General features: G+C 39.2%; 1 protein-coding gene across 30 annotated transcripts in view; it reads right to left on the reverse strand.

The window, feature by feature from the left end:
• Nucleotides 1-7,682: 7,682 nt before the first annotated feature.
• LYRM9 (LYR motif containing 9) overlaps nt 7,683-24,371 on the reverse strand; it is a 51,672-nt gene continuing 34,983 nt past the window's right edge. For 27 of the 30 annotated variants that reach the window (XM_074845103.1, XM_074845094.1, XM_074845090.1 and 24 more), the window contains 4 exons: nt 21,462-21,602; nt 20,649-20,741; nt 19,409-19,454; nt 18,420-18,508 (listed from right to left, as the gene is read on the reverse strand). In XM_074845103.1, coding sequence (XP_074701204.1) covers nt 19,437-19,454; nt 20,649-20,741; nt 21,462-21,587 — 237 coding nt within the window. In that variant the 5' untranslated portion in view covers nt 21,588-21,602 and the 3' untranslated portion in view covers nt 18,420-18,508; nt 19,409-19,436. Of the gene's footprint in view, nt 7,854-18,419; nt 18,509-18,679; nt 19,455-20,648; nt 20,742-21,461; nt 21,603-24,163; nt 24,331-24,371 lie in introns of those variants that run through there. The other 3 variants (XM_074845074.1, XM_074845072.1, XM_074845073.1) reach the window with 3 other exon arrangements.

Here is a 24,371-nt window from a genome sequence, read left to right on the forward strand (position 1 = left end):
AAAAAAGGGAGAAGACACCTTTTCCATTGACTAGCATTCAGAGTAAGAACTTGCTTGCTTTTCAGATTCTCCACAACAGTTCTTGAAATAACATTTACAGCATTACCTGTCACATGCACAAACCTTTAAATCAGCAGAAAGGGGGATAAAGTTTTCAGAGCAGCAGAACAGCCTGGAAGTAAAGCAGGAGACTGATTCCAACACTTTTTCTGTAATTCTCCAAATGAAAATAAATAAATAAATACACAGAAAAAGAAAAATACACTTTGCCATGCAATTACTTCACTTGGGAGCTGCAGAGCGACCCCAGCCCAGCGCTGCCTTACCCTGCTCCGGCGAGAGGCTTCTCCAGAGCGGCCACGTGAGGGGCTTCTCTGCTGAAGTTTCTTTCCTTTAACCTCTCCTGCTCTGTGTCCCTCCGGCGAGGTAAAAGCATTTTATACTCCAGCACCACGTGTGCAGAACAGATTAAGGCTGGACAGTGGACGCAGGGGGAATCCCAAACCGGCGGTGTTTTGTCAGCAGCGGCGGGGCTGCCGCGGCGTTAGGTAACGCGGGGGGAGCGCAGTGACTCCTCCTGATGTTACCAGCATCCCCGGCCCCTCCTTCCTGCCCAGCCCGCCGTCACACTTCTGCGTGGCCTCGGTGAGAAGGACAGGAGCAGATCGCATGAAGCGGTCGGGCAATGTTCAGATAAAAGATACGGAAAGTACTTGCAAAGATCTGACTGGGTGGCCGCTCTCCTATACATTGAACTAGCAGCTGCAGGAAGAGAGCAGCGGCTGCAAGAGAAATTTTACAGAAACACAGAGCTTTATTTAGGACATGGACCAGTAAAGCATTTAAACAGGTGATTGTAACTAAGGTCAGGTATTTTAACGTAAATGTATTACTTCCTTATTTAGGATCCAAGTTTTCAAGGATCTTTCTCAATAGAATACTTGTAGAATTTCTTCCTGTCCAGAGCTCCCTATTCCATCCGTTGCTGCCTGTGAGGTTTGTCCCTTTGTGCTTTTCCAGTGCACTAGAAAAACTGGAAGGAAACGGCAACTCCCTGAAGTATAAACTATTCCCACCATGTGTGAATACCAGAAGGACAGTTAGGTGGTGGAGATGGGATTACTGAGTTGATTTTCAATTTTAGGCAACGTGTGGGCATTTACATATTACAAAATCAGGTTTCTACCTGCCTGAAAGCCACAAGCCATCCCAGAGCCAACGGTGGCACGAGGTGCAAAGTGCTGCCAGGCAACTGCAGACTGGGAAATGCTGCGGTATGTCCGTACGCTCCCGGGGATTCAGGGCCCAGTTACTTGTTCATTGATATTATGTATGACTATTTTAAGGAAACTGTTTAGAACTGTTTTCAAATTAAAGACAATTCTTAAATCTACTAATACAAGATCAAAATCATTACAATGATAACTAGAGAAAGATTTACTGGTGCTGATCAAAGATCTACAGAAATAAGGCAGAATGCTGCAAGAGAAACAAGGAAATGCAAGTTCACATTTTTACTGGACAAGCTCAGGCAAGGCATTTTCTTTCTGTGTCTAGTTTCTCTATTAAAAAATTATGTGCTTGTGTAAAGCACTCCTAGAGGTAAACCGAGTTATGTGTACAAGTGTTCATGCATGAATACACCTGTATATATCCATCCAGGGTTGACAGAGATGAATCTCTTGAAAAATAGACCTGAGTTTTCTGTAGTTTGAGCATTCATCTGCTTGACTGTATCAAGCCCATGCTTCTTTGTTTTCACTGCTCGTGAATGTTCACACTCAGATTTGTTTGGGTTTTTTTTTTTTTACATGATGCCCGTCCTCTCACTGGAATTATCACTTGACATCCCTTTGTTTAGAACATTCCAGACATCTAATCAGCAGGCAGAAATAATGTGTGAGCTGTGTGACCCAAGGCCATGCCACAAATTTCTACCTTGCTTCTGATCCGTCACAGCTCTTCCCAAACCATTCAGACAGTGGTAATTGCTTGAGTGTGAATACAACTCCGTGTTCTCAAGGGTCAAATTGAAGGTGCTTGACCCAAAAGGAAACTTCAGAGTTCAAAGGACAAGGTTACACTCTTCTTTGCATTTGCTGTTTTGTCAAGGTTTTAAAATTTTATTTGCATCCTCCCCTTTCTTATTAAATCTGTTTTCTACAGAACATGGGGAATTGTAATGTCTAGTACTGTAAAAAAGAACATCTCTTAGTAGAAATTTAAGTGAATTCAATTATATCCAATGCTTTCTAAGCTTTTATTATTCAGCCTCCTTATTACCCTGTGCTTAGAGACTGCTGAAATCAAGGAAAGACTATGTAGAGATTGGATATGAAAAATCAGATTTGGAATGACCAGAAGAGGAGAAACATCTTCCTTATAAGAATTGTTTAAAGGACTGGCTGAGGTAGTGATTCAGGGAACTGCTTAATCACTCTGGTTTTTCAAACAGGACCTGCTTTCTTCCTCACTGAAAATGATAATAAAACTCCCTCTGTATAATAAGAACAAGAGAGCACCATTCATTTCTTAGGTGGAGCCAGAGATTAAGATCACTGTGCACTCCTTCTACAAATACTCTACACTGCTTGGAAAGGTCTTCCCTCAGAAAATCAATTCCACACATATTTCCTATTTTTGCACAGCCACTTCTGCCTCTGCCATATCAAAATACAAGAACTAGTTGCTTTTCTTGCATTAACTTTGATGAAAGAGGTGCCCTTTCAGAGCAGAATGTTTGACCTATTCAATGGCATTCTGACCACGCTGTCATTTTGAGTTAAATTGTTTTGTTTCTGAAAACGTGATGGCCTGTAGCCTCAACAATAAGCTCTCTGCAATTTCATTCAAATCAAGTCACATTCTTTGCCTGACTACAGTATTCTGCATCAGCTCAAGAAGTTATATTCTTAAAAACATTTTAAAAACAAGCTCTGTTTGTAAGGTTGCTCCTCTGAGATCGGGACACCTTGAGTCTTCAAAGAACTATTACACTGAGGTGAAGCTGATAACAAGGGCTGATTTTTCTAACATCACGTAACCCTACAGAGATGATGTGCAATTGTCCCAACTTTCCATAAACTACTAGCCATTATTCTGTAACTCCCTTTTCCTAACTAATCTAACTATTTTCTAATTATTTGACATGTCTCCATGATGAGCTTTCAGAAATGTTGCCTCCAGCATCACAAATTCAAAATATAACATTGCAGGCACCTATAAACACTTGGCATCTCAGAAGATGTGTTAAGACTTCACATGCTCCTCCTGGGATAAGGATGAAACTCTCTATTTGCATTTACAACCTGATGGCTCTGGTCTTTATGCATAACAGGAAATTTGGTCCTTAAGATACCAATAACACATAATCATTAAAAAACAGTTGGAAGGAACCCCCACATGGCACCTAGTCCATCTCCCTGCCCATCAGCCAGATCAGCTCTAACTAAGATACTTTTTAACCACCAGAAAACAATTACAAGTCATTACCAGGGGCAGGACTCGGCAAAAAAGCTGTCCAGTAACCTGAGACACCAAAGAGTAAGATAATCAGTCAAAATGGAGGCAGATCACAAAAGACAATTTACGTAATGGAAATGGACTCATGGTTTTCAGTAAAATGCTTACTACTTCTTTCATGTGACCACTTTGTGGTACAAATAATGGACCAAGTGAGTTAAGTTAAGAACATTTATTCACTTTCTGTTCCTTTCCTGGGCTGAAGTGCTGTTTTGCTATGAGACTTCATTCCCATTTTCCAGCTTGCTGTCACTTAACTGCAGAAGAGACATCATTTCCCTGGTAACGTTTCAGTGCGTATTACATACTTAGAAAGTTATTTTAAGACAAGTATTGTCTCTTTATGTTGTATCCAATGCCTGGTATGATGGGCACTGAGCCAGAGGAAAGCCCCCCTCTACTTTTTCAACTCAGAGGTAAATAAATAATAACAATGGTGAGGGTTTGTGTCATAGACTGGGTGCCACACCACACTAGGATAGTATCTACAAGTCTCAGTTTGCTAGCAACTTTGCACTTCTCATCCAAAAATGTTATCTGCAATAAATATATTTTTAGTTCCCAAATTCCTACACTAAATACCAAATGCACCAGAAACGGAAGAGAAAGCCTGTGATACATAGGTTGTGAAGGATCCAGGAGTTGTAGGATAGGAACTCCTTGAAGGTTATAGGTGACCCACTTCCATTGGTCTTATTCTTCAGTGGTTGCTAATCTCACGTGGGAATGTTTCAGAGTCATTGGCCTTAAAGCTCTTCTGAGTGGAGTATGGTGAAAATGTTCTGTACTAAAGGATGAAGATAGTGACAACTGCATATGCATGTCACATTTGGAGAATTACAGAACAATATAGACTAGAAATTTCTACTTTCTCACCTTATACTTCTTTAAATGTCTAATAAAGATATGGAAAATGAAACTGGTAACTTCTACCAAAATGCAAGACTTCATCAATTTGCTACATTTAATTTAGGAGGTGAAACAAATGTAAAAATAATTCTAAGGACACTTTCTTTCCTTATGACATTCCACCCTTAAATACAGAAAAAAGCTGGCCCATGGAAGCCAACTCCCAGGCATGGTATGTTTTAAAAAGAAGATTTACACAATGAAACAACAGAGCTTCTCACCAATTCCTCCAGCCTTTATGCTCTGGAACCTCAGTAGATTCACTGTTTTTCTTGCAAGCTTTTGGTAGTTTCTGACAAAGAAAGATACAATTAATACACTAATAACTACTGTTAAGAAAGGTATTCCCAAATATCTGCTCATATTGACTACTGCTAATCATCTTCTTTTACACTGGTTTGGTTTTCATTTAGCAAAGAAAATTTGCTTGGTTTGAATATTCCCTCAAACTTTGCAAGATGGCAAAACTGTTTCTTTGGTTCAGTGTTTTGATCACTTACTGTACCTTTAAGGATTTTAATGTATTTACCATTAACTGTAGCATCTTCTTCACTGGCCGCTTCATTATTCTTTATAAAGTGGGGATAACAACTTTCTATCAAAAGCAAAATAAAAGTCTCATGTCTAGGCACTTCAAAATATGCAACTACAAGTAGGATCCCAAATCTACTGTCAGGACTCCTTTTTTGTACCTGAGTGGAGTATGATGATTTAAGGTTTATTAAAAGCAACAGTTTTTGGGTGAAAAGGGTCATGTTTCCTTTGCCATCTCCTGATCTAGGCAGTGTAAGATTACACATCAAATGATGACCGGGCAGCACGGTACCTTTCAGAACACGAACGTCTGAGGGTGAAAATGAAAGTTAAGAAGAGTATTAAATTTACAGCAATGTGCCAGTAAGTCCAGCCCTTCCTGTCTGCTAGTTGAAGAGTTAGGTCAAACTCAGAAATGCAATATTAACAAAATCCCCTCATCAGCCACCCTTTCCAAAATTCCCATGTGTGCATATTACAAACACTGACGAGGAAGTGAAGGAGGGACAAAGCAATCACACAACCAATAACCAGATTTCTTTGTGCCTGCCTGCACGTCGTCTCAAGCAGAAGCAGCTTCTGAACCGTACTGACTCACGGGCGGGCTCCTCAGCCCAGCTGCAGCAGCAAGGGCTGCCAGCTTAAGGTGGATTAAAGCCCGGTGTCCTGCGCGTGGCCGGCTGCCGGGCTGCGGGCACGCTGGGCTGGGCGCCCTGCGCTCCTCCACATAATGTCAGGAGAGTTTGCCTATTGAAGATGTCACTGGCTGGAGGAAAAGGAAAGGGAAAAGCTGGCAGGTGGATACGGAAAAACGTATAGAACAGTGTTTGTTATCTCTGGTCCTGCAAGTCACTTGTCACAACAGAATGTAAAGAACGATGACCTTAAGATTACCATGTGCAAAAAGGTTTTTTTGCTTGAGAAATAACAGTGAACTGCAGAATCACAAATGTGTACATTTAGTAAAAGCATGCTTTGAGGAAGAAACTCCAATTTAAGTAACAGAGCACTGGTTGATGTCAGTAGGATTCAGAATTTCTAATCAAGGTCAAATAATACAAGAGATTTAAATACTGGTTTTCAAAAAACAATCCATAAATTTCTGGGCTGAAACAAAGTACAGAATATTGAAGCATAAACATAACTTACGTTCTGAAACTTAAAAATAGCTTAAATAAAAAGAGAAGGTAAAATTCAGCCTAAGAAATCATGAGCATTTCCTTAGGACCCCATTCTGCATTTCTGGGCTGGTTTTCATCCAAAGATATTAAGATGTTGCTAAAACATATAGAAAATTTTGATCTCATGGCACAGTCCCTAACCACAATGTGAAGGAACGTACAGCCAACTGTATTATTTCTCATGGGAATATGCTAGAAATATCATTAAAACAATGCACTTCCATAGAAACTGCTCCAAAAACTGTGAAGTTGAATAGAGAATGCTATTGTTCTGGAGGCTGATTTAGCCACTTGATAAAATCCTTGAGCAGGGTTCTAAGTCTCTGTTATCATGGAGGGTGGATCACATTCTTCAGCTTAACAAGACTTGAAAATTCACCTGCAATTCACACCAAACAAATGTTTAAAGTCAGTCTGGGCAATGATGAGGGCTCTTAATCCAGCATTCCGTCACTGATTTCTGAAATGTGGGGCTTTTTATTTCTTACCTTTTACATAACTTTCTCCTAAATGACTGGTTTTACATGTTTATGTTAGACTTAGTGCAATTACAAAATACAGTCCATGCTTTGCATTAGATATGAGCAGAGACTCTTTCTTCAGAGTTTAATGAACTCTGAAAAAGGTTATTAAGTCTATTGGGAATTTCACCAAAATCCCCAGAGCCTTAAGTTTGCACGTAATGCAGTCTATGTGTGCCATATTCTGCTTTGTAAGCACATAGGCATACTATTAAAATAATGAAAATCACATTTTTGCTTAATACTAAAATGAGTAATACACACTCAGGATAACCTTAGATGTAAACAGAAGTAACAGTGCTCCATCCTGGATTAAGGAAGTAGGAAGTTGGAAGTTAAATTATAAGAAAATTATTAGTGATCTTACCTGTATCAGGAAATAATCAGAAAACATGCTTTCAAATCCCATTTTTTTCTCCTCACAGCATAATCTTTTCTACATCATTCCCTTGGTTACTGTAGACTCGCTGTGAGTGTGGGCAATGACAACATTCACAGCAATTTCTTCTTCTCTTTCCTTTGGGGACTGTGCTAAGGTCTTTATCTCTGGAACTCCAACCAACCAGAAAGCATGTTTTCTCTGCTAAAGCATCACTAATCCTCCCGTCACCCTTTCTCACAAAACCTCCAGTGTGTACAAGTGTAAAATTTTTCTTGTCCTCCTGTACTGGACACAGAGACTATGTTTCTCATTCTCAATTTTTCTCACCCTACTTATCTCCATATTTGAGGGTCTTCCTGACTGGCACATTAATACTGTGTGCTGCTGTGCACATTTTGAAAGGATACTGGCCATCATTTCTTTGACTTGGGCCAATGGAAATTGGTCTTAGACACAAGTTCAGACATTGGTTGAATTTCATTCCCAAAGAAAGTGTTTGCATTCACTGTGGTACCACATCCCAGTCCAAAAAGGCTGGCTCTGAAGAACATGGAACAATTGTGATATCCAGAGAAGGATGGATCATCATCCAGTTCTGTATCTCCTCACTGAGGGACAATCATGAAGCTGAATTTGAAGAAGACAAAATCAGGAGAAAATAAAAGCATACTCATAACTCATTTTGTCTTCTGAAAGTGTACTGCTTCCTTATTTGTGCCATTAAACCACGTCCTTTCTTTATGAAGCAATTGCGAGACATTTTCCTTCCATAAAAGGTCTGTGATGTTGGTCTGCTGAAGAATGCTAAAATGAATTACAAATAATAGAAATAAAAGAATTACAAACTGATTTCCAAAACAGAGAGCACCCTCCTGCTGAACTCTTCCCCATGTTTGCAGCAGTTGCAACTGCTGGAGCAGTTGATCTGCTTCACATTGAGAAAGAACCCTTGGGCATCTTGGTCGCTTGCTCCAAAAATCTTAAAATGGCTCCACTAAACTGTCCGCATCAAATAAAAAGAAACTATTTCAAACCACCTGATCTGCATGTCTATCATGTCTTTCTTTCTATCAAGTCATACTTCTACCCAAATCTTTGGAATTTCTCTCCCTAATTGATTTCTTCTAAGGGAACTTTTCTTAACAAACTGCCTAATGTTTCTATGTCAATACTGTCCAGGCTGCTTCTCTGTTTGACAAGAAAAGGGATTAAATGCATGGGTAGATCAGGAAGGAAACAGCTCCAGGAACATTTCCCACACCTAGAAAAACTAGATCTCATTCTGCTGACCACGTTACTGATCAGCCTTTTGTACCCCCTGACTGTGGTTTTGCATTATCGTTAAGCCCACAAATAAGTCTTCTCTAATGAAGCAATATTCTGGAAAACATCAGATCTGGAAATAAAGATCTTACACCAGCTCTGCACAGCCTCATCTTTTAGTAGTCAACAATACATCCTCACAGACTGCCTGGGCTTTTTGTAACCATGTGTACTTCTTTGGGTCAACCTGGTCTGACAGACTTAAATTTATCAGATTCACAGACTGGTTTGGGTTGGAAGGGACCTTAAAGCTCATCCAGTCCCACCCCTCTGCCCCGGGCAGGGACACCTTCCACTAGCCCAGGTTGCCCAAAGCCCCGTCCAACCTGGCCTTGAACCCTTCCAGGGAGGGGGCAGCCACAGCTTCTCCAGGCAACCTGTGCCAGGGCCTCACCCCCCTCACAGGGAAGAGCTTCGTCCTTATATCTCATCTCAATCTCCCCTCTGTCAGTTTAAAACCATCACCCCTCATCCTATCCCTACGCCTCTGGTCCAGACTCCCTCCCCCCTTTCCTGTAGCCCCTTTCAGTCCTGGGAGGCCGCTCTAAGGTCTCCCCAGAGCCTTCTCTTCTCCAGCTGAACACCCCAACTCTCTCAGCCTGTCCTCACAGGGGGGTGCTCCAGCCCCCCGAGCATCTTCGTGGCCTCCTCTGGCCCCACTCGAGCAGGTCCGTGTCCTTCTGATGTTGGACCCAGCACTGCAGGGGGGTCTCACAGAGCAGAGCAGAGGGGGAGAATCCCCCCCCTCACCCTGCAGCCCAGCACATGGATGACTTTCCGGGCTGCCAGCACACATTGCTGGCTAGCAAATATCTACCTTGTCCTACCAAAAAAGACAATTTCCATGGCACATTCTTCATCATCTTCAAAGCTTCAGAGTCTTTTTAGTCTGTTTTCATTGATTTTCAGCTGCAAGTCCAGCTAAATACTTACATATTGAAATACAGACAGGTTACCCTGTTAGTCTCTGTTGAGTACACCAGAAAGCAAGCTTCTGCCAATCTGCTGCCAGTTTCAATTAATGGAGTAAATATTTGGTCTAATTTGGGAAATTTTGTCTCTTATCACAAATCTAAATAAAGATGTTAGTCTGAACGTATCATCTCACTACATCTTCTGTGGTTTTTTTCATTTCTTTGTTGGTCATGCAGTTATTATATGAACTGGAGAAACGTTAATCCTAAATTGTCAGTCAGCAGGAGGCACGCAGTCTTTAACTTGCAAACTCCTATTCAGCCAGTGCTGTTAAAACATGATGCTTGTGTCCTTGATGCTTTGTCCATTTGTTACACACAAAAGGTATGTTTTAGGAATATGTACACACATATTCTGACTAATTCTCCATCTTTGATTAAAACAACTGGTTCCTCCTTTGGAACTGCCTAGCAAGGAAAACCAACATGTAGGTGAACTTTAGGCAGTTGCTGAAATATGGTATGCTGAATAGTGCTGGGATTTATGGACTATTCCTCAACCATAACTCCCATAACTGAAATAAAGTCAGTAAAGGAATTTGTATCATGCATAGAATTGTAGGAGAATGCAGGTTGGAAGGGACCTCAGCATTTCATCTAGTCCAACCTCCTGCTCAAAGTGGGGTCAGCTATGAAGTCAGAGCAGGTCGCTCCTTGTAGCTTGTTTTTCATTTGGCAAGCAAAGATGTTGTTTATTTACACAACTCTTGACCACACTGACAGAGAGGATAGCCTTTGAAGATGCATTTTGAAGGGGGAACATCACCTGGGAGTTTGAAAAGTCACTTATTAAAAATAAGAAATATGTGGGAGAACAGGTACTAATACAGACAGATTCTAGAAAGTGATGGATGGCTTTATGAAGTGGGTTAAGTCATAGGATTTAACCTATAATAAGCAGTTCTAGTACAAACATCAAAGGATTGTTACAGATTAATTAGCAGGTGCTATTATTATCCATAACAATTTTTGTCTCTATTCCCAGAAGGATAAGATGCAAACTAATCACTTCATGCAGTCTAAATGCTTCATCTAACTATTGCATAAGGGGGTATTGAACAACAGCCACCAAAACAAAAAGAACTGATGTAGACTGTGTACTTTACTGTTAAGTGACAGAAATACTAAGATTTTTGGTCAAAAGTATGTTCATGCCTCATCTTGTTTTTATGATGATTAGTTTTGGCTTAGTCATCTGAAACCTGGCAGAAGGGAACATAAAGGGGAATTTTCTGTGACTTTACAACACTGTCCGTATGGTTAAACAGCTCAAGAGAGCTCTCTGACCAGCACAAGCTGAGTAACACGTTATTTTCCCTCCCTCTTCTCACGTACCAGCTTCTGAGACTCACCATCTGAGAATTCTCTAAAAGAACACGTTGTTCATCTTCCTAGTAGGGCTTTCGGGGATCAATATCTCCCGTATTTCCAGGAAGAGTCAAAACCCTCATCCAACATAACATCTCTGATCCTGATTTCCTCTCATGTTTTTGCTTTTGAAATCCCATTTCTTTTCAATGCAAAAAGCAAATCTGCATGTATGAAAGCCAGATGACTATCATCCGGAAATGACTTCTGAGTGGTAAGAGCTAAATCCTCACAGTTAACAATATCTTGATTTAGTAGAATGACCATATCAGGAAAGATTGTTTCACAAGTACATAATGATATACCCAAAATTTCTGCCCACACAAGGGCTGACAGCTCTGGATAAGGAACTCAGAAATGGTAGTTCATGCATGATTTTGGTAGGTTTTTGTAGTAAGTTCCTCATCTCAGATCAGTTCCTACCCATTTAAAGGATCATTTTGCAAAAAAAACCAAAACCACCCCACCCTAACTCTGATTAAGTAGAAGTGAACACATGATGGAGACTGAGTGATCATTTTCACCAGAGGAGTAGTCAAGGTCAGTACTGATACACACAAATGAGCACAGTATAAAGTAATGATCAGCAATCCATCAACTAATTTTTAAAAAGACTGCAGGTTTTAATATTGTTAAAGTTGAAAACAAGAAAAAGGGAATGTAGTTCTTCAGCACAGAAGACAGCAGCATGACTTTTAATGTTTACTTTTCCAAAACAGCATATGAGCATGAGAAATGAAAGCAACTTATTAGTGGTCAAAAAAACTTCAGAATCCTCTTTATGCCTTCTCCTTAGGGAGAAGTATGCTCCTACTAGGAGAAATGCTTTTGCTTCCTTGAAGCAAAATTCATCCTCCACATTAGACCCACCTGTTGGACTTAGCCCCTCTGGATTACTGCAGAGACTGTGTTTTCTAAAACTGAGTAAACAAAACTCTTTCACTTTTAATTCTGGTAAACATGATTAAACACAGTACATCTCTCTAAGTATTCAAGGTAGTGAAAAGTGGTGTAAGACAGTGAATGCTCACTGATGTACACGAGTCTTTCCCTTGGATTTCAGCAGCTTTGGCTCAGAAGCCATGAACAGCATGAAGAGTAAGCATCCTGAGGAGCAATTATCTAGAACACCTTTGTTCTTATAGACCAAGACAGACTTTGATAGAGCAGCTATTGCGCTTCCCAGCTTTTAACAGACAGTCCCTATGAATTCCAGAGATTCTTCAAGTGCTATAGAGTTCTACAGAGCGAAGTTACATAATTATGATCTGTGATTTCTTTCAGATACTTATAACATTGAAAACACTTTCTAAATAGTAAATAAAAAAAATCCCTCCCACACATAGCACAATGAAGTCAGCTGATTAGAGTTTCAGTATGGTACCCAATCTGTTCCTTTCAAAACATCTTTGTTAGCTGAAAGAGGTTATGGTTCTGTTTCTCTCTCAACCAGACATGTATTTCACTAAATTTATTTTTTTATGCTAAATACACTCATACTATGTACAGTCTTTGTATTATTACATCAGCTATAAACCCTGCACCTTTGCTTATGAATTAACTTTGAGGATAGTGAACAAGTTATAGAAGGCAGGGATTGGCTCTTCATCTCTTAAATTTCATAATACACACTGGATGCCTTTTCACTGCATTTAATCCATTAGAAATTACCAGACTTGGTATAGTGCAACTGTGAAATCCCATAGGCTGGATTATGTCAGTGGGAGCAGAATTTGGAGATCTCTATATTTTTAAACTGTGCTTCTGAAATAATTGTAAAATGATCATCACCATTTTAGTACCTTCCTAACTCAGAGTCATGCTAGTAAGGGAATAACCATTTTACTGCTACTTGCCAACAGCATCCCAGCCAGTGAGAGAGGTGCTCTGTGCACTGAAATCATCAGGCTAAAGGAAGATGGACACAACACAGAGTGGGAGCGAATCAGTATGTGAGAGAATCAGGGAGGTTAGGAGCTCTCATTGGTTCTTAAAAAAACCAAAGAGTATTGAGATCCACTGGAAGTTGTTGTTCACTCTTGTCTTGCCCATGACAACCCAACTGTTAACCGTGGTTACAAGCATGCATCACTAAGCAGTGAACCAGAGACCCTTCCCTGTAACCCAAGCGGACAAGACAGAACATGAAATAGCAGTCCAGAGAGTGATCTTATCTTCCTGAGATTATACAGCAACACAGTGAAATATGTAAGACTATCACCAAGTATAATTTTTAAGGTCTCCCAACTTAAGTGTCTAAAAAGCAATCTGAGAATTACTTTTGAAAATCTTGGCCATAAAGCTGCAACCTACCCTGTGAGATACTTCCAGCTAAGAGAGCACAAACTCTACAGAGCTCTTTAGGGAGAGAAGTCTCCAAGACCCAATAGGTGTCTGCTTTCTGCACTATAAACTGTGGTTAAACACACCATTTTGTGAATTCTAGGAAGAGGATTTTTTAAAAAGAGAAAATAAAAGAGAAAGCAGTCCTTGCAGTTGCACAATTATGGAAAATGAAAGACACTATTTTTAGCCATGAAAAATCAGTCCTTGGATTGGTGAGCACCAGGGAGGTGTCTCCAGCAAATACAGCCTTTGCCTGTGTACACCATCATGACGTAGTATTTTCCAGACTACTAACTTCTGTTTGACATTTGTTTTGAAACACACAATTTTCCTTGTTCCTTGTTTCATACCATCTGAGATACAGCTGACTTTGTGGATAAAATGACTGTTGAGAAAATTAAAGGGAATGAGAAAGTCCCAGATCCTGTGTGATGTTACCTAACACAGACATGAATCAACACAATCAGTTGCAAGAATTTATTGTCAATTTTGTATCTTTTAAAATCAATTCTGTAGAATGGCAGGAAATATTAGTCAGAACACCAGCATTTTTAAATTTCTTTCAGGAAGGATACCAAAGACTGTGCAAAAAATAAGCTGTAATAATAAAAGGACATAAAGTGCACCAATTTTTAAACAGATGAAGCTGAAACCCCAAAAGGAAACACACAGGTAATGAGGCAGTTCCATCTAGTGTTGTGAGCAGTGGCTGAAAGAAAATATTTCATACAAGGTAGTGAAGCACCCAAAGCTGTCTCAGAAGTTACTGATAAAAAAAAAATCAAGTTAATCCTTTCCAAAATGGATTAATGCAGAATATGAAGGCAGATTCTTCTGGGGGAAAAGGCACCCAGGTTGATATGTTGCAGAATAGAGAAGGGAAGTTAACTTAGGCCTCTCAGTTCATAGGTAAGGACAATAAACAGCAGTTCCAGAGCGGTCCTCTTCCTAATCTACCAGTGTGAGTGTGCAGGATTACTCCCTTGAGTGCACAGGGTCAGGGACCTCTCCAATCAGTGATAAATACAAACATTGTTAAGCTCTTAGCTACAAGTGACAGATGCCTCTGTTTCTAAATTTTTAAAAACTATTTTAGATACCAAACACAACTGTGAGGAAAACAGAAAATATTCTTCAAAGAACAGGTTTTTTTAAAAGTTAATGTGTCTGCCCTGATTAATCACAAGCTGAAAGGAGTACTTGATGACTAGTGTGTACTTCAGTTAACACTATTTCATAAAACCTGGCTTGACAGAAGTATAAGATAAATTAATCAAATAATACAAAAGTTGAAAGATGCACCAGCTGGCTCATGCTCAAGAAGAAATACATCACCTCTGAACAGTAGGAACAACTGCAGGAAAGCAGCTGAGCAAGCGGGCAGCGCAGTACAGCATCGAGCCACTTTCCTGTGGTACCAACTCGCTTTAGAGCACGGTTCTTGACAAAGAGACTACTCACACATTTCAAATAAACATATGCTATTTTGGATGACACTGGTGGATGCTGCATTGTGGAGCATAAAGCTCTAAAGACTCGTCCTCACAGTTTAAGGTCAAGGACTCTCATAATGAATGGATATTATGGTACTGAACGTCTAAGACTCACAGTCGCGGTGCTGCCTGTTCGGTTTGCATCAGAGCGTTATAGGAAGGCACAATCTGTAACGCCAAGATAAAAGCTATTCACATAAGAAACTCCCCTAAAAAAAAAAGATCTCAGTGAATATTGTTTCTCTCAGAAATAGCGTGTATACCTGTTCTTTATAGTATCACAGTAAAGATCACTTCCTTATGACATTTGAAAATGAGCCAAACACCACAGAAGAGATGGTTTTTGTTTAGCATCAAATTCTTAAGATCATGTGTCTCTAAACAAAAAGCAATACCTGTGACATAACGAACCAAATGAAAAAGAGTTTACAAAGTGCTAAAGCTAAAGAATGATTTACAGAATATTCTGTTATTGACAAATGGTGCTAGGCAAAGCCTGGGTTGGGATGGAAGTATTCTACTCAGTACCCACAGGGATCAGATGACTTTCAGTGGCAAGAGTGAATAGAAATCAGTAACACTTCTGACATAAGAATGTGATCAGAAATATATACATCTCTAACCATGTGCAGTGCAGAACACTATCCTGTATTTTAGATAAACCACAAACTCACAATCTTTCCCACACCAAAACCTGATGTGAACAAATTAAAAAAAAAAAAAAGAAATGTTTTCACTGAACAGAAAGCTTCTACATGAGGCTCCAAGACTGGTAATAACACAAGTAGACTCTTTAAAATTTATCTGTGGGCTTAAGAGGAACCTATACACTAAACAAAACACATCGACTAACCTACTGTCATTGTTGCAGTCTTTCTAGGTGTGTTACTTCCATATTCGTAGTGTACAGATTATTTACACACAATTTCAGCTTTTGGTTCCCAATGTTACATATATATAGAAAGGAAAGTATAGCACCAAATTTGGTTCTGTCCTAAGACTGAACGTTGCTAAGTCTATAACCTGGAGCTAATGACTAAGAAATGTTTTCTCATTTTCCTTAGCTAAAATGTGATCTAAACAATCTGTTTCTCCATACTTCAAGAGTTAAAAGCATAACCCCAACCTATTAAACAAGTCTCCCAACTGTCTTTTCCTTGTTCTAATGCTTGTCTTGCACAACAAGCCTTCTATGAAACCCTCTCTCTAGATTAACTGAGTTGCCTGTACACAACCTTTGTTTCACTCAACTCCTAATTGTAGAGGAGTACTTAGAAATTACTGACTCAACATCTTACAGTAATCAGATGCAAAACTGTTGTCTCCAGAATGCAGTTATTACATTCTGGTAAACACAATGAAAACCCTCAGGCTAACAAATGGCCAGGTGATACTATTCCACACTGACGGTGATGCTGGTAACTGAGTGCTGACTATGGGAGTGCTTATCAGTGGGTTCAAGAAAAACTGGGGCTTTGACATGACCTTGTGATGAGCCCTTAATCATTCAATTATTGCAGATACTTATCAACAGTCCATTACTTACCAGAACTGGCATGATATACAAGTACTGAAATGAGGAACTCATTTCAAATGAGTAAAAAGAAACTAAACCCTATGAATAGAATAGGCTTGTCCCTTTTTATTGACATTATCCTTTGTTGCCTCAACAGTTTAGTGAGCACTGTCAGCTTTTTTCTTTTAAAGTTTGCAATAGTAACTTTAGCAGTATACAACACAGTCTCTTGTATCCCCTATTAATTTGCACCCAGCATCTTTATTTTCAGAGATTCTGGATGACTGACTATGGAAACAGATGCACTAATCTGTCTGGTGTTGATCTTTTCTTTGCTGCCAGAGAACCATGGAGGGGACTGGCCAGCGAAGTGTTCCCCTGGGAGCAGCAGGACTAGTTATGCCTGTGCCTGCCTTTCCCACAGCTGGCCCTCTTAGAGCCACTGGCAGCTGCTCGTTAGCGCAGTGGCATTAACACCAAATGAAGACATTGGTGGAACAGAGACCAGTTCTTCAGCCTCAGCCAGGCTGAGCAGCAGAGAAGCAGAGAGTTGCTCAAAGATGACCCTGGATACTGATGAAGAGAACTCAATTTCCCACATAACCTCTCAGGTCAAACAGGTCAGTGAGTGGTAAATTAGGGCAACTCCAGGATTAAATGACTTCTGAGTAGAAGTTTTCTGGATAATAATTTTGGTCAAAAGTATTGAAGCTCTATGCAAATCCCTTTTCAGAGTTCAGGTTCTCATCTATATCTAGGCTAATATAACAGCTTTGGTCTCAAATCATTCTGCTGAAGAATAGAACTTGTATAACGTCTTGAAAACATGAAAGCCTCAGCTGTACAGCTGAATGACAGTTCAGCCCAGTCATTAGGGAAACACCTGTCAGACATTGGGTTACTTCCACTATTACAAGGAAGTAAATAGTTGTTTGCATCATGTCTCACCACCACCAAGAAAATTACTTATTTCATATAACAGAGTAAATAAAGTTATCTTCACATTGTATTTCCATTCTCTTAAAAGGTTTGTTATTTTGAAAACCAGTTTATGTTTGTATGAAGACTCAGACATCTCATCATGGCCTACAACTGAATCACTGTCAAAATATTTAGTCATGATGTCTCCTGCCTCAGCAACCATGTCCCCCTCTGCACCTTAAGAACTGCATGCTCTACCAGTTTCTAAAATCTAAAATTCACAGATCCTGGTCCTACCATATCAGTTACATCTATCATACCTTTGGTCTGGTGTTCCCATATCTCAGCTGGCACCTCAGACATTTGGAGCTGCAGACATGCCATGGTTGCACCTTCCAGCTCCTTGGTGCTTTCTCTCTTGAACTATCCACAAATTAAACAACAGGCATGTAAGAATGATATATACACAAACAATTATCCTATTTAGTAATTGAACAAAATATTATGTCTCACACTACAAAAAGCCAGACAATTAAAGCAAGAGAGAGTTGTTGAGCACACTGCATTTAGAGTTCAGGAAACTAGGATGTTTCCATACACTGTTAACCCCACTGAGTCTTACAGTTCTCCCCACTGCACTGCTCTAAAGCTCAGCGTTTCTCCATGCTACAGATCAAATATGTAATAGAATTGGAGTAGAGCATGGGCATCTGTTTGCTGTTCTGGATTACAAGTAGCACATTCAAATATCTACTATCAAATTTGCTTCAGCTTTTTTATTACAGTGTTCATTTTAATACTGGATATTCCTTGTCAATGCTGAAGTTTCCTGTGCTCTACCTTGCATCAAATTATTTTGAAATTTTTAACCAGAATGGCTGTACTTTCAAAAAAATGTATTTAAGTAGAAAGACGAGTGGCTTTCCTCATGTAAGAAAAACTTACACCTACTTTGTTGAGAAACTCTATTGCCTGAAATCAAGCAGAAGGATGGCCCCAGCATAATACCTGAGCATCTTCTGATGCACCTGTCAGACAAGAATTAGAGGAAGAGAAAGAAGTGTAGAGAGGCAGGATGAGAGAGAACAGAATTAAGTAGAACAAGAACAAAAGTTGAGGGTGTGTAAGGTGATGTGAAAGATGTAGGACTAGAGAACGGAACAATAGTGGTGATGGAAGAAGAAAGAATAAGAGGGCAGGAATTCTTGAAAAGTGGAGTTTAGGATTAGCAGAGGAAATTTTTTGATACGATACTTTATGGCATAAACACTCACTTGTGGCCCCCGTTTCTTTTATAGCACTTGTCAAATTCTTCTCCACTATTTTGAGCTAGGATTTTCTTTTTGTTTCTTTCATGGCTGAATGAAAAAAAGAAAATCTGGAGCCTAATAAGAGATCTGCCTTAGCACTTGAGTTCTATTTTGGCAGGTGAGGAAGCTCAACAATTCGGAAACAGTAAAAAACACCAACACTCGAAGATTGAGGACTTCGGATACGCATCGCAGCATGCACTGCCACCTGGAGGCATAAAGTTAAAACACAGCTAAAAGCAAAGGTCATGTTTCAAAAGGAGACTCTTTTACCCCTAAATTAATTTTATTTAAGATAGCTAGTATTTCTATTGAGTTTTCCCTGGCGAAATTCTATTAGGGCAGTGAAAAGACGGTCTTTTAAAAAAAGGACATGGACTCCCGTTTTTAAAGGACATTTATTATATGTTGCAAAGAGTTGTGAAGGCCTTTATAGCTGTCCAACATTGCACATTTCAGTGATTATACCATTCAGTGCACAAAACCCGTCTGAATGGCATCCTTTTTCTGGGGAGTTTAGGGATCAGGGTGACAGGCACCTATCTTTAAATAAGAAAAGGCAACCAAGTTCAAGTGCAAACCCACAGAGTAGAATGAAAGTATGCCCGTAGCACTGACAGGCAAGTGGAAAATACTGTGGTTCAAGTTTCTGAGAGGCTTAAAGTTCTGGTGGGTATGTTCTCCACGCAGTAGCCTACACTTTTGTGTCTGCTGCTAGATAAAAACCAGGCCCGTGCTCTGGTCATTCCTCTGCTGCACTCTGAAAACATAATTTATGGTCCTGACAGAAGATGATCCGACATAACAGACTGACTACCATCATTCAGAACGTTACTTATGCAGAAGACCCTTGCCACCGAATACCCTGCACAATAAGCTTAAACAAGTTTGGGCTTTAAACTACAGTTTGTGATTAAACAAGCTAATACTTTGAACCTAGACTGTGCCTTTTAATCCACAGACTCAAATAGCTTCAGAAATACTAATTTAGCTTCATGACATCCCAATGAGATATAAATGACTGTATTTGTATTATCGAAGAGAAAACTCCAGGCAATAACTATAATATAGCACTAGGCTTGACTGCAAGTCCTCTAAGGATGTTTACCAATGACATTGTCTTCATCATTCCTCTTCTACTCCTGTTTTTTATACTAAAAAAAGAAGAGAGAAAGAAAATTACTTGTGGGAAAGAGCGCATAACTAAAAATGACAGTTCATACTGACAAGGATTTACAACCCTCTTCATGATTTACATAAAATTATCTCGGTTTCCTTTAAGTTAGATTGAAATTTGATAGGCTTTCTCTCCACAATATAAAATAATGCTTCTTGGCAGGCACTGTGAATCTGATCCTCCTCTCACACAGTTCAATTACCAGCCTTCCAATGAAGCAGACTACAATCTCTGTAGCAGAATCAGAATGAAGCTTTTCATAATTGTAGGGAGAATAAAATCAGATTCAGGCACAGACAGTTATTTACTAGGCTGTAACTGCTGGGATTTGGCTACTGCTATAATTTTATAATCTATGACTAATCTGTGCTTGCTCCTGTAACAATTCTCATTTGGATTTCATGGACCGGCAGAGAGAAAGACTTAACAGTCATTTAGTAAATTAAATCACAGATATTTAGAGCAAGCTGAACTTTTGACTTGTTTCATTGTACTCTGGGAAATACACGTCAACGTATCATGCTCCCCAACCAGATTTAAATCCAAGGAAGTGCAGGTGACACTCAGCTGTCTAATGGTAAACAGTCTTCATTCTTTTATCTAAGAAACCAGTTTGAGCAGTCTCTTTCAGTGCTGTGAGAGTGAAGAGGCACATCTGCTGGGTGCTGACTATGGCACAAGTAAACCAATTACAACAATTTTGCCACTATGCTGTCTAACCCTGATCTGCACAGCGGCAGGCGAGATATGAGAAAAAAGGTAAATCCTTCTGAGAGTTTACATAAACTAAGAGAGGATGGGTCCCTGCTAGGAAAGCAGCTGATGCAGATCAACAAACTGAAGCTTGCAAAATATTGTAGGGTTTTTTTTTTTTATTAGTCATACTAGCCACCACTGCTGAAATTTAACAGAATCTTCATGGAAACAAAGATTTAAACAGAGACTAACTTAAAGCATCATTGGTTCTAAAAAATGCATGTAAGTTTATATTGACAAAGGAGAACTTTTGAAGAAGAATGATCACAATCATAAATCCCTAGTGGCTAGGTATTTCCTTTCACCCAGACACTTCAGGACAGTGGACCAGTTTACTGTTCCTAACTTGCTTTCTGATGTTTTCTTCTTTGATCTGAACTGAGAGTGTGAAATTTAGACAATCTGATGCACTTACTTTATTCATAACCCAGTCAGCATCTTCAATGGCTCTCTTAATAATCTGCTGGATTCGCTCAGGATTGTCTTCATCGGCATGAACTTTGAAACTCTGCAACATTCAAAGTGTTACACTGATTAGCCAACTTAACACAATGGTTGTCACAACAAGGATCACTTAAATCTCAAAGAAAATATTTGCTGCAAAACAAACTGTTGATCTGAAAAGGTAAAAATATACATTGTAGTGCCTGGCTGTGCTATTGTCCTAACAAGTCTGGTCAAATGTAATTTCATTTTAAGTATTTTACTCCTTTCATATATCATCAGCAAAAAACCCAGAGAACTTCAATTCAGAACAACAACTGAAATTGTCTGGTATGCTAAAACTAGAAAGACACAGGACAACAGGTATGATCAAAGGCGTGACATTACTTCCATAGGAACAATTAGATGAGAGTTACCCAGTTGGGGGGGGTTGGGGGCAGGATATATATATATTAAAAAATGACTGACGAGGAACCAGTAAGTTTCACCATAAAAGACATGTTTAGGTGAGTAAGGAATGATTGTTCACTCTCTTGACTAACACAAGGATTAGAGATGAAGGGCAAGGAAAATAGAAGGTTTCAGATTCAAAGCAAACAAAGAAATGCTCCTTCACATACTCCCAGTATAATCTTGTAAATCCACTAATGTTTCAAGCTTGCAGAAGAATAATTTTTTAAGTGCCAGGAGTTATAAAAAGTTGGTTCGAACTGTAGGAGAAGAAAAAACCAAAACCACCCCTCAACAATGAATTCCACCAACAGAAAAGAAGCCTGCTTCTCACCTGCCTGACTGCATGTCTGTAATGCTGACGAATATTCTCTTCAGGAAGTTGCTTACAGCATCGAAGCAGGTAACGATATAACTGCAAAGAGTTCTGAACTAATTCAGCATTCGGCAGTGGGGCCATGATCAAGCTTTTTAGCTGTTGAAAATAAAAATCACAAGTCAAAATACCTAATGAATCTTACTGAAAACACAGAAAGAAAAGTGTAAAGTAATTTTACGACAATGAAAACAGGGCCAGCAAATCAAGGTTTAGCAGTATAACTTGAAGAAACTTTAGAAGAAAACACAATATGAAATGAATGAGAACTTGCTTAGTTTATAGACAGATGGGGCTTAGATGTCACTGATCAAGGTATTGAAATACCAAAGCATGCAGTTCATGCAAGAAGATCGCTTTATCACGGTAATATTAAGGCGTATTGCAATATTACATTTTTTCCTAGTTTTAAAAGACCCACAGTGTAAGCTGCTATAAGTATACAAAGCACTATCACAGCCCCAAGGGAGTTATCTACTTGATAAGCCACAATTCTTGGATTCATTCAAGCTTCCAGTGTTTGAGCACCCTTAAGAGCCCACCCTCACCGAGGATGCTCATAGTTACTACAAAAGGTGTTGGAATTTAACAATATTTCCTAGTACTGTCATTCTCAAGAGTAACTAGTGAACTGGCTTATGAATGTCAGGCTTTAACTTGAAATAACATGTATAAATATAGCAGAAGACAGGCAAAAATATTGATAGTTTTGAAGTATTTCATTTTTTTGGTAGCAGCAACAGGAAAAGAACAAATCTAACAAGTTTCACCTCTCTAACTATACTTACATATTGTAACAATAAGTCCATCCAAGCTATATAAAGTGCTAATCAAATACTGTAAGTTGTCATTTAACAGATGGTTACCATCTGCAGAGAGCTAAATTAACACTTGGGAAAAAGCACTTTTACATCATTAGTCTTAAGAATAAAGATAATAAATAACTGAATAATGAAGTAGGTGTATGGCATTATTTTAGCACCTGTTATGGTACTTACTCATAATTTGGAGTATTTTTTTCCTTTTTCTTAAGTAATTTAAGTCCTTTGGCCAAATTTATTTCAAAATAGAACACCACAGCTATCGCATGCCTGGGCTGTGTATGTGCATAGACTAGCTCTTCTTGCAGTGGGGAAAATCTCCTCACTACGTACCTATAAAATACCCATCATAATGGGATATGTATGACTGTAATCTGTATTTTCAGTAAAACAAAATTCCATCTCAGTCTATAACTAAGTAGATATAAATTAGCATACCTCTGTATCAGTAACAAGAGTTACGCTGATTTACAGTAGTAGAGGTCATTGCAAATCTTTAATATTTTAGGCACAAAAAGTATTCTTCTATGTGAAGAAAATGAAAGAATTCAAAGACAAAAAAGCAGGATGTGCCTTATTCTTGAGGGATGGGCCTCTACAACATTGATTTACTCATGGCACAAAGCCACAGTACAAAGTCGTATCTGAGCACCTCATTTTTTCTGTCCATTACTGAAAAATTGGGTGAAATCTATGCTATGCTGATTTTTTTGATTCTCTCTTTTGTCAGAAGTAACATCTTGTAAAACTAGAGGGAGCTGTTCCTGTGGCAGAGCTTCTTGTCTACAGGCAAAGAGAGAGAAAGCCTTGCAATATTAGCATTATTAACTGTATGGGAATCGTGCCCGTACACTTCAGTCGAGGATTCAGGCTCTATCATGGTAGGTTACTATATATACATACATATCTAATGAACAAGTTTCTGCCACAAAGAATTTACAAGGCAGACTAATGACAAGTCATAAGATGAGGCAGAACAAGGCAGATGAGCCAAACAGGTGGGATGGGAATGGGGAGGAGGTGACAGTAATATGAGCCTGGTTTTGTGTAGACTAATAGAGCACACAATATAGCTCACCACCTGCTTAGCTGGTAGCAACAGGCAAGTTTTATAACACTATTTTTTAAGGACCCGCAGAAATATAGTGAGTCACAGCTGATGGGTGTTATGGAAGCCCCTAAGAAAGGTTCTGATGGCACCAGAAAAAGCTTTTCTATCCTCCAAGGGAAAAAGATGACTGTCTTAAGGAAGTACTTAACAGGGTTACTATCTCATGAGCTGATGATGTAAATTATTAAAACTAATTCTAAGATATACAATAGTCTTAATAGGCATAAACCTTTGAAGAACATGTGTCAGGATCCCTTTCCTGCTTATTTATACTGACATCTTTCCTTACATCTGAAATGGCTTCTGTGTAGTTCATTTGTGACTTTACTCAAAATCACTTTAGCAAGTATTCACTTTCCCCCAAGTATTATCTATGTTCACAACAAACAGCACAAGACAAATGCTGATCACAGCAACCAACTCCCTAGTGAAAAATAACCATAAAAGTCACAAAAATCCTAATTTGGTGATCATTACCAATATGCCACATTTTTTGTGACTGCAACAACCTGAAGGATCCATGTATGGTGCTGTTTGACCTGACTCCATTATTAACATTATAAAAAACCCTAAACAACCAAAAAAAGGCTGTTTGACCCCAAGCTCTGTAGACACCACTATAATGTCTGTGATGACTTTCCACTGGAGCTAATACAACACAGCTTGTCAACTACCTGCACAAGATTCAGTTTGGTCACTTCCTTAATTAATCTTAGGTTAATGACTACCTGTTCAGGGGATCTTGGAAAGAAAAGCTGACAAGGCCATTCCCAGGATGGATAAATGGGTGATGTCAATGTCAAATATGGCAAATGGAAATCCTGTTGTTTTGTATTGTGCTGGTAGTGCCCCATCCAGTGCAAGAAGAAATAATACACATCATGAAAAGACAAAAGGTAGATCAAATTTAACATTTAAGATAATAATAACTTTGAT

The sequence above is a fragment of the Strix aluco genome, chromosome 19 (genome assembly GCF_031877795.1).
Source record: "Strix aluco isolate bStrAlu1 chromosome 19, bStrAlu1.hap1, whole genome shotgun sequence".
Lineage (NCBI taxonomy): Eukaryota > Metazoa > Chordata > Aves > Strigiformes > Strigidae > Strix > Strix aluco.